General features: G+C 45.1%; 1 protein-coding gene across 1 annotated transcript in view; it reads right to left on the bottom strand.

The window, feature by feature from the left end:
• The window catches only part of ST18 (ST18 C2H2C-type zinc finger transcription factor), a 254,450-nt gene that overhangs the window by 37,549 nt on the left and 199,771 nt on the right, over positions 1-17,130 (bottom strand). The window contains exons 8-12 of the mRNA XM_047842283.1: positions 15,647-15,781; positions 13,774-13,864; positions 12,403-12,507; positions 9,649-9,842; positions 7,305-7,516 (exon numbers count right to left, since the gene is read on the bottom strand). Coding sequence (XP_047698239.1) covers positions 7,305-7,516; positions 9,649-9,842; positions 12,403-12,507; positions 13,774-13,864; positions 15,647-15,781 — 737 coding nt within the window. The remainder of the gene's footprint in view (positions 1-7,304; positions 7,517-9,648; positions 9,843-12,402; positions 12,508-13,773; positions 13,865-15,646; positions 15,782-17,130) is intronic.

Here is a 17,130-nt window from a genome sequence, read left to right on the forward strand (position 1 = left end):
CCGGGATAATAACTTAGTAACCACAACATCTTATGCCATCTGTATAATATCAAATACGTTTTTATACCAGCATTAATAAACCTTAGTTACAAAAATCCAAGATATTAACCATATCCGTGCCACGTGCTTTCTCCGGGATCTAACAATGTATTCTGCCGTGAGCCCATCGAAATAATTCTTGGCATCATAGCTGATATGTAACTATAGCAATGAAACAGAGCTATAGTAATCAAGTTTAATGGCCAATGTGAAGTAAAATGCTAAATATTGTAGTTGCTGACATTTTTCATTAAAAAAATAAAAAACTTGGGTTAAGACTGCACAACCAACATTCACATAAAATTCCAGACCTCTGTGACAGATGGCTTAGGAAAAAGAAGCCATGTGACTGGGCTGCAGAGTTTTATAGTGCAAAACCCATAAATAGTGCAGATTCGATCTCCCTGAAAAAAAATATCAACTATTCCAAGACAACACTGATATATATATTTTAGTTTTTACGGAAGAAAATCCAAACAGTAAATAAAAAATTAGAGATTCTCAGAGTTGCTATGATTCTACATCTTGAGTAATAATGAGCTGATTGGGGGGAAAAATCACTCCTAATGTTTAAAAGAGGCACTCTTGTACATCCCGCGCCCCAGCCGGCTGCTCTGAGCACCTGACTTGACAGGGAGAAAGCACGTTTGGGTAGCAGGGTACAGATGGGCTTTAAGTGAGCGCACAGATGCATTCAACAATTACACACAGTACCAGAGAAGGGTCCCTTTCTGCCCATAGATGGGTGGATCACACGTTTACTGCATGGATTTTTATTCACAGCCGTATCAATAGACACCACTTCTGTCTGTGCCTGAACCTCCAAAAGGAAGCGCAAAAAGGAGGGGGTGGTGGGAGAGGCCGCGATGTGGACCCCCACCGCCACCTTCTCCTATTCTGATTTCTCAAAGTGCCATTCCAGACCCTTATTTTAATCATATCAACTTAAATTTAAAGGTTTTTTTGAGGGTAGACGTCGGTCTAATACTATCCATGCACTCTCCAACTTAGGAGCGACACCAAGGACCATCACTTTCAGCCACTTTTGAGGTACAGGTGCCACGCAGGATGTGTTTATTAATTACATTATTGAGAATCCATATTTGGGAAAAGAAGATTGGAAAAATACTGTTCCTGCCTTCCAGAAGGGTGTGTTATGCATAGAGGAGATTGTCAGGAAAGGTAATTTAATAAATATAAGTTATTATTCAACTGAAAGTTGAAATAATTATTCGTTAAAATCCTTATTGGTATTATAGAATAAGAGGTGATTCGGATGTCCACCAAGAGCGAAATGATTAATGAAATTATGCTACATCTATTTAATGGCACATTATGCAACCAGTAAAATGATATTGATGAGGCTTCTGTTGCAATCAGGAAAAGATGTCTATCACGGAAAGCAGGAAACAACCCCGAATCCCTATTATGCTTACAACCAGGGGAAAGGGTAGACATTCGTTTTCTGAAGAACAAAAGGGAAAACACAGAAATTACTGTGCTTGGATTTAGAAGGTAGTCTTAAAGCAAGCCTCCAATATTATCCAGGCAAATGGCAGTGTCATATTGTTTTAATAATGAAAAAGTATACATTCAAAGATGGCGATGAAGTAAAAGCAAAAAGAGAACTTTATCTTAAATGTTCTGACTGTGAAAATTATTAACTCTCAAAACACAGATGTAACAGGACAGCCTTGTTTTCCTTATTCGACAAGGTTTCCATGAACACAGGATAGGCCGTCTTTCCCTTTTTGACTTGGCTAACAGGAGTGCCGACATTAAGCGTCCCTCCGCTTAGGCTGCTGCCGAGATTAGCCCCCGACTTTCACCTTCTGGCTCATGTTCTTCCACTTTTGCTGCCAGATGCTTTGTTTGGAGAGGATCTTTTCTGTATTGAAAGCTATCTGATGTTGTCAAAGCAGGTAGGGTATTAATAATAAAAAATATATATATATATATATAGTATATATTACTATATAGTACCTGAGCATCAAAACTATTAAGTTCAGAGTATTAGCTTACGAAGTGTGCTCAATATAAATAGAATGACGGAATTCAGGGGAGAAATCAGTGTTTGACATAAGGTATGAAATTAAAATAAAATTTCTAACCATTTCCCGAAGGTCATTGTCTGAGACTCGGAACCAAAGTCAGTGAAGATTCTTAAGTTGGACAGCAGTCTACATAACACATAATAAGATAATGATAATGATAATGATAAGATAATGATAAGAACTTCAAGAGCGTAAGAAATTGGACAGGTATGTATTAAAATTTTAGTTCCAATTAATAAGAGAAAATTATTTAATGTCTCCATGCTACTATTTCTTCATCTGCTAAGTGGGATGATATCTTCTTTACAGAGTTTCTAGAAGGATTAAAAAGAATTAACATAGGTGGGGCACCTGGGTGGCTCAGTCGGTCAAGCGCCCGACTTCACCTCAGGTCATGATCTCATGGTTCGTGAGTTCGAGCCCCGCGTGGGGCTCTGCGCTGACAGCTCAAAGCCTGGGACCTGCTTCAGAGTTTGTGTCTCCCTCTCTCTCTGCCTGCTCTCTCTCTGCCCGCTTCTCTCTGCCCGCTCTCTCTCTGCCCGCTCCTCTCTGCCCGCTCTCTCTCCCTGCTCACGTTCTGTCTGTCTCTCAAAAATGAATGTTTATTAAATTTTATTAAATTAAATAAACATTAAATGAATGTTTATTAATGTTTATTAAAAAATGAAAAAAAAAAGAATTAACATAGGCAAAGTGCTTATTTACAGTGCCTGGCACATAGTAGGTGTTCAATAAATGACAGCTAATAATAATAACAATTTGATTGGGTTTTCGATGCCGAAAGAGACATCCCACTGCTACTGCACTCAGGGGCAAGGAGAGAATTATTAAATGTGATCACACATATCAGTTGGTTCCTTGTGATCTGTGACCCACGTGTCTTGAAACATTTCACTGAAAATACGTGATACAATCTGACACGATACTCAAGTTACTGAAAAAGGCTGCTTTTGGATTCTAAGCATCCCAAGAGCCATCAGGCGATTTCTGATACCGGGCAGCAAGAATGGTGAAGTGCTATCATGTTGTTTCTCGGCCTTATTCAAGCACCAAACAGATTTTGAACTTTAAGCGTTTCAACCGAGTGTCAGTTTTCTGTTTTCTTTTAAGGCATACTGTGCATATGCCACTTCGTCTAAACAGGTGGGGAAAACACCAAAACAAACAACAGAATGCTTGGCAAGCAGAAGCGATCGGGATAAAGATAGACCGCGTGCGTGTTCCTACCTCTGCTGCTGAGGGCGGGAGGAAGGAAGGCCGCGGGGAGGGTCTCCAACAAGCACTGGCCCGTGCGCTCAGGGGCCAGAGGAAAGCGCTCGGACAACTCAGCCAACCCGGGCTTGCTCTGCGCCTGCTGCCCCTTTCTGCTAATATGCGGGGCTCCTAACGGCAGCGACGGCCGTGGGACCAAAGAGGGAGTGTTTGAGGTTGTGGCCCATGCCCGTTTTACAAACTCCTATTATTAAGACGAAGGAGGGGCGCCTGGGTGGCGTAGCCGGTTAAGCGTCCGACTTCAGCCAGGTCACGATCTCGAGGTCCGTGAGTTCGAGCCCCGCGTCAGGCTCTGGGCTGACGGCTCGGAGCCTGGAGCCTGTTTCCGATTCTGTATCTCCCTCTCTCTCTGCCCCTCCCCCGTTCATGCTCTGTCTCTCTCTGTCCCAAAAATAAATAAACGTTGGAAAAAAATTAAAAAAAAAAAAAAGACGAAGGACATTATACCAACGATATACCAACGATACCAAGGACATTATACCAACGATACGATACCACTATGGGTACCACTGACTACTTCTTCTGACTTGATGCCTTAGAGAGATATTTAAAACAACATACAGGTGATGTGGGTGGTGTACATGTGCTGGGGACGTGCCGGATTGTCTTTTAACAAATACACAATTCCTCCTAACCTCTGCTTTCAAGTTATAATGGACTCAGTGGGGCAGTGATGGGCAATGTTAGCACTGATTTTTCTCAACGCGGTGGGGGGAGAGGGTCCCTGAGGGAAGCGTCTCGGCGTCGGGTAGACCGCGGCCTGGGGCCGCGCGGCTTCAGAAGAACGACGTAGAGTATCCGCATTGTCCCTTCACTGCTTCTAGACTCTGCAGGAACTCACAGTTGCGTTGACTCTCTGAACGGTCTCTGCTCCCTTTGTTTTCTACGAGAGCACGGATTTCGCACGAAACCACGAACCTGCCACCGAACTCGGAGGCAGTCGTGAGCTTACACGTGGCACAAAGAAAACCTGTATGTGCCCCCAACAAGTGGGCAGGAAGGCAATTTCAAGGTTAGTGTCCTTTGGCTTGATTTAAAAAAGGTGGCCTCCACACGTGACAGCGTGGTCTCTAATTTGTTCTTCGACTGGGCTCTTCAGGCAACGTCAGAGAAGCCCATTCCATCAAGGAAGTGAGCGGTCTGCCCTCAGCCAAGTTCTCATAAAAGCCACTCTTGCCTCCCCTTAACACTAGAAATGTCATCTCTGGAAACCTAGCTCCCCACCTGGGACAACTCTTTCTTTCTGCCTTGCCCATAAGCTCCCTGAAGGCAGGGTCTGTGGCAGGATTTAACACGCAGCTGGCCAGTCGAACCCTCATAGACCGTTTCGTGGGTACGGCTAAGAGTCCAGCTGCCAGAGTATCTCTCTAGTACATCAAAAAACGCTCCTCTGCTCGGCTGTAAGAGTAGAAGAGGGCACATCTGTATATCTCTACATCCTTCCAACCAAACAAGGAGCTCAAGAGATCTGCGGGTTTGGGTTAGCAGAAATAAGCACGGGAATCAAATCACAGTGGATAGAGAATCCGGCTAGCATTCGACATGGAGGGGAGGACTGTTCATATATAGTGAATCCTAGATTAGGTAAAGGGCACGGAGCAAAGTGTAACACTGAGTAGACCTAGCTTACGCTGGGCACTCTTGGACCAGAGGCCACTTGGCGGGGTTAATCGCTTTGGCCTTTTCTCATTGTTTTGCTACGATCATTATTTTTGTGGTTGTTGCTGTGGCTTCAGGGATTTATGAGGTCCTCTTTTATATCTGGAGCACAGGGTCCAGCTAGGAGAGAGCTCTGCAAGACGTTGCAGTCGTGTGCGAACGTGTGCCTGGAAGAGGGATTCGCCCGTAGTGACGCCGTAGGGGGGACCTATTTATCCTGTTTTCGCCACCGCTGTAGGAAAACGGCTTTTTGAACTGCGAGTGGAATAAAGTCCGCCTGAAAGTCGCTTGTTGCTCTCTGTGTCTCCTCTTCCTCATCGTACATCAGTGGTTTGGCTTCTGCGGGTAAGACTGGCTTGGCTGTCTGGGGGCTGGGACACACAGTGCGTCCTGTCAGCCCGGGCGGGGGCATCCGCTCGGCAGAATAACCCTGGCACACACAGTGCTCCCGACAGGGGTGTAAGAACAGACGCAGAAGCCACTTATTTGGATTTTTGGAATGCGCCAATTTAACAGTCACGCTTCTGACCAGAAAGTATTCAAGAAAAGAACAAAACACGTATAGCAATAAGAAAAAAAAAAAAAAAAAAAAAACCTCTCAGATTTCGGTCATCTTTGTTTGATTCCTTATCTGGCCCCAGCAACTAACAGAACGTGGAGAATATAAAGGTTAAAGGCAGAATTCCAAAAAACAACAAAAAAATATCTACACACGCGGATGGAAAGCCTTCATTCTGCATCCCTTTGCTCAAGTAATTTAGGTAGCATTAATCATTATTCTCAAAGGACAGCCTTAACAACAAATACTATAAAGCCTAAGACGATAGATATTTCAGGCTTTCTCCAACTAGCTGCGTGTTAGAACATCCCTTTGCAAAAGGAGAAATTTACTCAGGTTTCAAAAAATGAATAAAAATTAACTAAAGTAGCCCTGAGAGCACCCTAAATAATAATTCGTTTGTATAAGTAATTTCTGACCTGAATCCTTTTGAATTCGGATAGCTCGGTATTTTCTTTACCGTTTTCAGAGGATGCGTTTTTCTTTGTTTAAGAACCTCATTTGTTTAAAAATTGTTTTTGAGTGGTTTTTGGCCACCAACTCTTCCTGGGGTTTACTTGGCTCAGATTTGTCCAGAAGCTAATTCTGATTCTTCTGTCAAATGCTCGATGGCACCACGTTCCCTGCTCTCCTGAAGGCCTGGCAGGCTTAGGTGAGCAGCTGACCACACCAGGGATGGGGTTGAGCTTACAGGGAAAAAGAGAGCCATCCACGCTAATCGCCTGACTTTCGGGGTTAGAGTTTAACCCAGGAGATCTCCCACTTAAAGCAAGGGTAAAAAGTCTCTTCTCTAGATAAGCCTGGGCACTTTGCTTCAGCTGGCTTCAGCCATCTAAGGAGGAAAAGCATTTCTTTTAACTGAGCCCTTTGCGTAGATAGGAGTTACAGGCTCCAGCTGACGGCCTGCGGAGAAGCTCTTCTAGTCCCTCTGGGGCTCTGAGGCTCGCTGGCTACCCTGGAGCGTGAGAAACCCCTCCTCTTCAAAAGGCAAGAACTGGGACATCTTTGTTTTTTGTTGCCATCAAGGTATCCTAAACATGGATGTCTACTTCTCGTTGTTAGAGAGGAGAGATTAGTGGAGAGACGTGGTTAATCTCATGGGCTTCAGAAATGTGGCATCTTCAGAAAGTTCGCAGAATTTGATTTTGGATTTGAACGCCCCGAGTTCTCAAGTGCCCCCCACCTCCCAAACCATCTCATGTTAACTTAGTGTATCCAGGTTTTACTATGTGTCCTTTGAGAATACCATAGCAACTGAGACTACCTTCCATCACACAGTAGTAATGCGGACCATCACCAAATCGCACGGGTCAGTTTTGCAACTGTTTCACCAGTCCCTGTGTACCCCGACATTCCCTACCATCTTTGACAGCGGAAAGCTTCCACTGTTCACACTGGTTTTAACGGCAAGCCTCTCTCCTGTGCGCCCAACACAAAGGTCCGTCTGAAATCTACAAAGTCCCCAACACAAAGCCAGGTCTGAAATCTACAAATCTCTGCAATGCACGTCTCCCCAGACTCCGGGGTACCACCTTCAAGAACAACACTCTTTCACCCCTCCCCGAAGCCACTACGCTCAGGCCCTCTTCCTAGGACGGGGAAGGGATGTGCTTCAGGGGTGGGGGAGCGGCGTGGCAGTGAATGTGGTTAGGAACACGAAAGGCAGTTTATTCTCACGGTTCAGTCGCTGGCCCACCCTCCGGGCTCTTGGACTGGCCTACCTTGGCATGCAGACTCTGTGGTTTGTTGGAGAGGATGTCTGCAGTTTCCCTGCAGCGGGTGGAGAGGTTCAGGATGGCAGCAGTTGCTGCTATGTGGGTGTCCTCACTACATTGACCGTAGCCGTAAGAGCTGGCACAACAAGGGCTCTGTGTGTGGGCGCCCGCACTAGGCAGTCGATTAGGAAATTTCCCTGGATTTGAAAAATGCTTTGCTGTTGAAGAGAGATTTGATTAGCAATTGCACGGACGTGGTTTTCGTCATTAAATAGATTTGTTTTAAAGATACAACTTCTTGCACTGAAATACGTCAAGAACAGATTTTAAAAAAACACGATCCATTGTCCACTGGTACATTAAACAAAGGGGATTCAGATCGGTTTTCGCAGAAGTCTCCCAGACCAAACGTTGTGATTGCTGGGGAAGAAGGTCTATTCTCTTGATATTTCTTGTCTTTACACGTCTGATGGTAAAAACTCTGTAACTCACGTGATGGGGCAGGTGCACTGGAAGCATTTGTGGCAAAAATTGTAGATTAAAAACCACATGAGCAAAACCCATCAGAGACTACGGGAGCTTAAGACTCGTACATCTGTGAACCGTGTATGTGTGAGGACCAGTGATTCCTGTAGAGAAAAAAGTGTACCCTTTCGACATTTGTTTTCATAGTAACCGTTTATATTTAGACATCGAATTGCATTTTTATTATCTGACATTCAGGTTTGTTTTGTGCGTAAAGCAGCAGAAGTTGTTCCTCACGTCCAACTACATGGGACTACATACACGGCAGTGTCTTTAATGAGCTGGCATTTTGCATATTTAGGTACAGCACGATAAGTAAAGGACAGAGAAAATGTTCTCAGGGTGAGCAGAAAGGCAATTTAGTTATCAAGGCTGAGTTTCTGTTTTATGTTTCTGCTGTGGCACCAAGGCATTACTGAGAGAGAAAATTAACCATACTTCCCTTCACTCTGGGTGTTTGTAAACATCACTCAAGGTCATGGGAGAAACACCCAAGATTTAAGTGGGATAACATAGAAGTACTTATTTATTTTGCTGTAAATGTTGCTTATTCTAAATATTTGATCATTATTTTTCATGAAGTAATTGAAAGCATTAGCAAATGTTGTTCCTATGGTTGTAAAAACGTAGGAATGTCACTGAATGGTTTGCATTTTTACACCAACATCTGTGTTGCGTAAGTGTATAGAACGCCCTTAACCAGCTTCACCCAAATCAAACGTCTATGTGTATGTGCATGCATGTGGGTATATTTTGCATTTTTATAATAGAGAACATTGCGTGTGTATGTGTAGGTGCAAACGAATGTTTTCCTGGATCTAACAGGATTATTATCAGTGTTGTTTATGTTGGCTGGGCCTATTTTGGGTAAGAATAGATAAAATATCTTTTGGAGTGGAATGTACTTGCTCTCGATGGGCCAATTCCTTTCAAGTCTGTTTATCACTGCTAGGTTTTATATAACATGCCAGTTCTTGGAAGGAAGTGACCAACACCAGAGAATGAAGCACATAGTATGTGTCCTAAGAGCACTCAGTCTAGGTAACTAGGTAGATCGAAGAGATTCCATGGATGTGTATGTTGTAACTAATCCATGGTCTATGGAGAACGCAAACTGGGGAATCACTTCACTTCTTTCCTTATGACTGTTACCACGACAAAGAAATCATGCCTGGGTTTCTCCCAACACTCTCTTACCTTTTCATTAGAATATTCAAAGACTCTAAAACACTTGGAGAAATGTCTTAGTAAGAACACCCAAGTTGTATATATCACAGCATCTTTGAGCTCTGATCTTCTACATGGATGTGACGCCATTGGAGTATTAACACACTTTAAGTGACTCTATAGTCATTCTTAAATATGCGGTTACCATATTGCTCTCTAGTAAAATCTTGATTTCTGAACCGTGAGCTTCTCAGACTTTTCACTTCTTCTCTCACTTTCGGACTAATTCCTCTTGCAGATTTAAGTACCATTTGAAGTAGCTTTTCAACATTTTATGTATTAAATTTCCATGATTTCAGTATGAACCAAAATTGTGATGATTATTACAGTTTCAATATATTAATCCCAATCCCACCTAAATGTGAACTAAATATTTCTTTAGTAAATTACTGTATTTCGATTCAGCAATGGCACAATGTTTGTAAAATAATTAGTCCATTAACTATTCACCACATTCAGTGCAACCTCATGCAAAATCAGAACACTGAGCGACACTGAGAAATATTCTACATTTGAGTACACCACCCCCCCCCCCCCCCTCCCAACACACTCAGGCAAGGTGCTGGTTTTGGAATAAGGATTAGGATTTGAAGCTTACATTCAGGAAATGGTGGCGTTTTCCGTCCTTGACCTGTTTGTACGAGAGGGCGTTTGCCAAAAACCTGGGCATCGAAACTGGCATAATCGAATGGTACTTTCCCAAACTTCTCTTGTTCTTTTGACACCGTGGCTCTGGGAGAGGTGATGGCTTGTGATCGGAAATTGAATTCAATTTGTTTCACCAAGCTCGTCCTGAAGAAAAAGGGGAGAGTTCAGAAGAAATATGGTGAAACTCTTGGTGAGCATATTAGCATCAGAATTTAAAGCAGACCGAATGTGTCATGCCTGTTGGTACCCACAGAGACAGTGCACTGTGCAAAAGAGCCATGGTCACAGCAGGATAAAGCACAGAGTGCCAGGAGCCAGAGACAGGAGGTACTGAGGACTCCGGGTGGCTATGGAAAGGCTGCAGGTCATGGGTCCGAGTCCCCCATGAGTAAAAGAGGAATGTGCAATTTTGCACGCATCTTATGCGGATGCAATGAGGAGCAAGTGTCTGATGACTGTTGGCGCTTTGAGCTCCACAGAGGAAAGTGCCATGTAACTATCATTAGGGCACTGACACGGTGTGCGCATTCTGCTTGTTAGGACTGTTCATCAGATTGGCTGATTCACGAAAAGTCACGATTGTAGCTGGTGTCGAGATGGCATTACAGTCAGTTCGGAAGAAGGCATGCTGGGCCCTGCTCTCCTTCAGCAGAACTGATGGGAGCCTGACGGGGGCAGGGGCAGTATGGGCACCAGAAACTTGACTTCTGAATTAGGAGTTTCTCAGGCTTTTCACCCTTTTCCCCCTTTTGTCTGAATGTTTTTGTTGATGTAAATAATACTTAAGGTATTATTTTATCTATTAAACTGCCATCATTACAGTATGAATCACAATCACCATATTGTCACAGCTATCACATTTTTCAATAGAATTATCTTAATCCAAGTTACATCTGAATTAACGATTTCCTTAGAACCACTGTACTTAGATTAAACAAGGGCATCATATTTGTGTAACCAAGAAAAACACAAGTATGCGTCTAATGGTAAAGAGCATAAACAAGTGTATCTGTCAGGATTTAGCAACATCGAAAATACATATGTGTTTTTCTTTCGTTTTCCACCAAAACTTCCCTGACTCATCCGAACACCAAAATTTCAATGATGTTTCTCGGATTAGGTAAAATACATTTTAGCTGCTATATAAAAATATTTGAGTAGTTAGTTGATCTAATTATTGTATATGTAACTTGGTTTCTACCCCTAATATATCAGCGTTCTAGCCTAAAACAACATTTATTTTTTTCAGAAATTAGCAAAATAAAACATCATGCTATTTCTGTATTTGATAAATAACCTGCTTAGGGAGAAACTAAGAGAATATGGTCACATTACCCAAGAACTTTGTTGTAAGATGTTTTTGTCTTTTTTCAAAATGTTTATTTATTTATTTTTGAGAGAGAGAGACAGAGAGACAGAGAGACAGAGAGACAGAGGGAGAGAATGAGCAGGGGAGGGTCAGAGAGAGAGAGACAGAGACAGAGACAGAGACAGAGAGAGACAGAGACAATCTGAAGCAGGTTCCAGGCTCAGGGCTGTCAGCACAGAGCCCCATGTGGGGCTCAAACTCGCAAACCATGAGATCATGACCTGATCTGAAGTCAGACACTTAACTGACTGAGCCACCCAGGCGCCCCTTTGTTGTAAGATTTTTCATTGCTATTTGGTAATTCATGATCTTTGCTTGACATATGTTCTCCACTCATGGGATTTTTGACTCTTTTAATTAAATCTATAAGAGCACATATTATGGGAAGTCCTATCTTGAAAATACTCCTAATAACTATTTTGCACTTCAGTGTCTCAGTAACAACAATGAAGATCTGGTCATCTATTTTAACCCCGAAATCACTTTTCCTACATATACGATTTGTATATTAATAAACATACAACTTCTCATTGTGCCATCACACATAGCTTATTTTTTAGGGATATGTAAGGTCTTCCAACCTGCTAGAGCTTATGAAGTACTTGGGGCAAACAGGAGAGGTTTCATTAATAGTTATCAACTCATGGAATGAATTTTTGTTTTAAAGGAACTATATGTATAGCTGGAACAGAAGAATGAATATACACCATCACGTACTTTGGGTAGGTATGAGTGATTTATGAAGGCATTTTCTGCAGGCATAAAGGTTAATCATCGGGAGTGCTTACCTAACTAGTGGGGGAATGGGTTGCACTTCGTGACAGAGAATTTTGATTAATATATGTTATAAACATATATTTCTTTTTTTAAGCTTATTTATTTTGGAGAGAGAAAGAGAGCCAGAGAGCGCATGCACCAGAGCAGGGGAGGGACAGAGGGAGAGAGAGAGAATCCCAAGCAGGCTCTACGCTATCGGGCTATCGGCACAGAGCCCGACACGGGGCTTGACCGCATGAATTGTGAGATCGTGACTTGTGCAGAAATCAAGAGTTTGACGCTTAGCCGGGTCACCCAGGAGCCCTTACTTTATTTCTTTTAGATTCACCCACATTATGTTTCCTTTACACGCAGATCAATTTCATGGTGAACTTCTGGAGGGTCTGGCCACTTAAGCCCATTTAAGTGACAGTACGGTTAACTGGGCCAGCCTCTCAGACCCTGGTAGTTGAGAACGAAGGTCAGGCCATAGGGAACTGGCACACGAGGGGACATGGGCGGCATCGTGTGGGAGCATGGCACGCACATCCTACTAGGAACGCCATGGGAGGGTCATACCTGTGAACCTGGTCAGGACACTGGCCGCTTTTGGGCGAATCAAGCTGACTTTTGTCTTGGGACATTGCCAATTTTTCAGCTGCAGCAATTGGACAACCAGAAAGACTGTTTTAAAAAAAAAAAAAGGAGGATCTGAGTTAAAAAGATGAAATAATTTGCTTTGGCACGAACCTTAGAGCATACTTGGCATACGTGAAATGTGAAGTCATACTAACATTAGCCCCCTTCCCATCCTAACGGATCCCAAAAGCGTTTTGCAAACTATTGGGTCATCATTTCCCCCGCCCCCCAATCACATCCCGGAACTGATGCATAAGAAACCCAGTTTTAAAATCAGAAAACTGTGTAAGGGAGAAAAATCTAAATTCTTCTGAAACTCCGTAACATTTTAAGTAGAACGCACTCACTCCAATTGGAATGTGCCCAGCTATAGAAGCTAGCATGAAAAGTCCATGGTTTGTCTTAAGATCTTCAGAAAAATGTTAGGGACTTAATTTTAAATCAGTTCAAATTTAAAGTACAGAATACGAAGTTTTCTGGCCATACGCTTACGAGTCAAATGGTATCTCATGACCACATAATCGATACATGGTATAAAGTACACATAAAACAGTGGGAATTTCCAACAAAAGCATTTACATATACCCAACACATTTGTGTGTAAATGCACATATGTGTTTTAAGTGGGTGACAATCTCAATGTAACGCATCTGGAATCTTCATCCTGGTTTATAGTGAGAACCACAGTACGTTGAAGCCCTTTTGGTACCTTTTTTTATTTTTTAAGTTTATTTCTTTATTTTGAGAGAGAGAGAGAGAGACAGCCAGGGAGGGGTAGAAAAGGAGAGAGAGAATCCCGAGCAGGCTCCGCGCTGTCAGTGCAGAGCCCGACGCTGGACTCGAACTCGGGAACCGTGAGATCATGACCTGAGCTGAAACCAAGAGCCGGACGCTTAACCGAACGAGCCACCCGGGAGCCCCTCTTTGGTACCTTTTTAATGCTTACTGGCTGGAGTCCAAGATAAACCCTACGCAACCCCCCTCAATGCAAAAACAGCCATGGTGAGATTCCAGAGCAAAACAGAACACGTTCTATTTGTGTGACTGTATGAATACATAACTCTAGTCTTCAAATAGAACATTTTTGTGTGCATAACTGGCTGCTACATGAAAATTTCTAGGAAAGTAAATTGTGTTTTTTTGTTTGATTCACTCTGCACATGCTGAGAATACTTCTCTGTTTCAAGTGGCAACATATTTGATAGCGATGCAGCGATTTTGGTAACACATTGTTAGTTCCTTCTTTTCTTGGGGGAAAGGTTCTGCCACGTCTCTCTGTAAGGGAAAGGGTTGGCGCCTCATCACGATTACCTCCTGTGGGTGTTGCGGTTGCTGTTCACATGCCCTCTTCCTGTGCATCCCGGGGTGGGGCACTTGAGCACATTTTCATGCATGGCAAGAACTAAGCACAAAATGTCACATAAAAGAAGAGAATAATACACCATAAATACACAACCCACTGACAGACTGACTTCCCAGCTTTGCACTCACACGAACTTGGTTATATAACCCACCACGCTCCCTCCCACAGGTGTTTGGGTTGAAATCAATGAGCCCTGGAAGAACTTCAACGATGAAGTTCAGCAAGCTTGTTCGAGTTTTAGTTTCTCTAAACTTCACGTTGTGGGTAACACCAGGCTCAAACGAGACTATTCTGCTTCTATTTTCCCCAACCTGAGAAGCTCATAAACTTCCTTTTACGGGTATGTGCTTTTCCTTGTCAAATCGTTCCTTCCATCTTTTCCCCACAGTGTGACCTGAAATACAGTCTTCTTTACTTTCTAAGAGGTATTTTTTGCTTCCTTGTCCATTGCCCCCCACTGCCCACCCCCACCGCCATCCAGCTACTGGTGAAACAGCACGGCCGAGTGAACGACCGGGTAAGCAGGCGGGTGAAGGGCTGATCTGGTAGGCCCGTGCTGAGCAGATCAGATTCGGTGATGGGCAAAAGCGTGCTTTGGAGAGAGCTGACGCTGAGGCATCCCCACCACTGTGGCTTGGATGACCCAAGAGGGATTTCAATAAGGGGTTCAGAGAGGAGAGGGTGTGGCACGTCGATACTTCGAAACTGAGGAGGCAGCCCTTTCTTTCCCCAGTCTCCTAGCGTCAGAGCGAAGGCTGTGGCTCGTGAGACCAACCGATGTTTGCTTTTGCTCAGCGCCTTCCGCTCCTGCAGGACGCCCTGGGGAGCCACGGCCGCCAACACCAGCTTCTACAGGGAGCGGGGGCCAGGTGGACACTGGGTGGGATGCATCCCTTACCCTTAGATGCAGCACCGAGGCTGAGACCGCTCGTGGGCTTAAGGCAGCCACACCCGCGGGTGAGGAAGGGCTGTGCGGTCACACAGCGTATGAACCGTGCCTTTTACTTTCTGTGTTCTGATGCTTGGACACCTGGGGCCCCGCACACCCCGGAGAGGCTGCCCTCTCAAATAGCTTTCGAAGGCAAAGCAACCAATCGTGAGCCCACACCCGAAACCGCCTCCTTTATCAGACTCGCACTCTCCCCCTGCCAGGTATCAGACACTAATGGACAACCCCCAAGCCCCAGAGCCTACTGAGAATATTCAAACTAGCCAGTCCTAAGCTTGCTTCCTCTGCCCCTTCCCACAGAAGCCGCAGGTAACCCCTTCCCCACCCCCCACCCCCCACACCGCTGGAGGACGCCTGCGCTTCCCTGCGTGGCCCTGCCTGGCGTGGCCCTGCCTGGCGTGGCCCGCACCCTTCTCTCAGGAACGGTAACAAATTCTTTTCTCAACGTCAGTTGTCTCCTGTTCTATTGGCCTAACTGTACCCCAAGTGTTCTTCTTTTAAAGACAATTTTTTAATGTTTAGTTATTTTGGGGAGACACAGAGTGTGAGGGAGGGGCAGAGAGAGAGAGAGAGAGAAACAGAATCCAAAGCAGGCTCCAGGCTCTGAGCCGTCAGCACAGAGTGACGTGAGGTATAAACCCACGAACCGTGAGACTATGAGCTGAGCCGGAGTCTGAGGCTCAACCGACTGAGCCACCCAGGCACCCTTACTTCAAGCTTTCTATTAATATAGTTACTTGCAAATTATCGTGAGGCAGAGAGGAATCTATTTGCATCCCCAAGTCCACATTGGAGGAGAAAGAGGGTAACACCCCGATGCCAAGGCGCATATGGGAAGAGGCCTACTTGCTTTGGGGATAAGCACTACTCACTTTCCAGGGGAACCCGCACTTTGTGGGGGCACCCCGAAAGGCTGCGGTGGTGGGGGTAGAGTCCCGTCACATGTCCCGTGCCGTCGCACCCCGGGATGGGGCACTTGGTCTCCCTCTTCTCAGGCCTCGGTGAATCTACAGAGAAAGTAAATCAAGAGATTCATTCGACACGCCTTCTTTCCCCTCCCATTCAACACAGCGGCCTTGTGGGGTGACATTTTCACTTGGTTCCGTGTTTGCATCATAAACATTCTTCTCACGCTGCCTTGAATCAGACCCTCAACTGAGACCTCAGAAGCATGAAAAACATTTTCAATCTTCTTGGTTTCCTAAACAAAGGCTGACACGGGGCAGGCGAGCGTTAACAAACGGAGATGGTCTGAAGTTGTCTTGTAGTTAGAGTCTCATGATGAGAAACGAACCCCACCGCCAGGGGAGGAAAAGAAAAGAAAGTGAGAAAGAAGAATGGATTTATTCAAACCCAAACGATGTCGTATTCAAGGAATTTCAAAAAAGCCAGATTCAAAGTTAGAAAACTGAGAAGCCACCATGTCTAGAAGGGCTGCTCTGGTCTCGGCCCTGTGGGCCCCTGCCCTCACGTTGCCCTAAGGTTCCAGGTCCTACCTGGGGCGGAGCCTGCTCTGACCAGAGTTAGGCAGGAGTCAAGAAGGCCGTCTGGTGCCACGCCCCACCAATCAGCACTGCCGCTGAGGCCCAAGGTCCCCAAACCCCCACGGGTTGTCACTCTGGATCAGGACGGAGCAGCTGAGGAGAAGCTTTTTTTACTTAATTCACTCTGAATGCGGGAACTGAAACCTGAGGCAACAGGAAGGTGGGCCGGCCAGGAAACATTCTAGGGGGAACGGAAGTACGGAGTGGAGGAGGCCTCGAGAGGTCTGCAGTGCCGGGAGCATCGGGGTAGAAGAGGGGACCGCAGGGATGCCTTGCGCCACCACCTGTCAGGCCACCAGGGGGCTGCGGCCTAGAGGGCGAGGGCGGGAATCGAGCCGTGCTGAGGGTGGGTTAGATAAAGGGCTGTGTAAAATAAAAATAAATATAGCATGATAGGAGTACAAATACAAATAAAATATGTGAAATAAACGAGGATTCGCACGAATAGCGGTGGGATTGGAACTGACACAGAAGAGGCCTTCTGGAGACATTTTCATAGTCGCGACTCCGACGGTACGTAAACTGAAAACAGAAATGTGTTTAGAGCCCAGGCCACCCCCTAGCTCGGGAATGGAATGGTAAGACCAATCACGGGGCACTCCCGGTGCTGACAGAGGAACCAGAATCAGAGCAGGCCTGGGAGCCCCAGAGACAGGGCTAGTGCACAGCCCAGGCTGGCTCGCCAGCCTCTCGGCACGCCGAGGGTCACAGAAAGTGAACCCACTTGATGCTGGGAGCCACAGCAAATAATCTGCGAGATCCTGCCGCCCGAAGGCCGCGGGCACTGGAGGAGGGGGCCCATATGCTCCCGC

Source organism: Prionailurus viverrinus, chromosome F2 (genome assembly GCF_022837055.1).
Source record: "Prionailurus viverrinus isolate Anna chromosome F2, UM_Priviv_1.0, whole genome shotgun sequence".
Taxonomy (NCBI): Eukaryota; Metazoa; Chordata; class Mammalia; order Carnivora; family Felidae; genus Prionailurus; species Prionailurus viverrinus.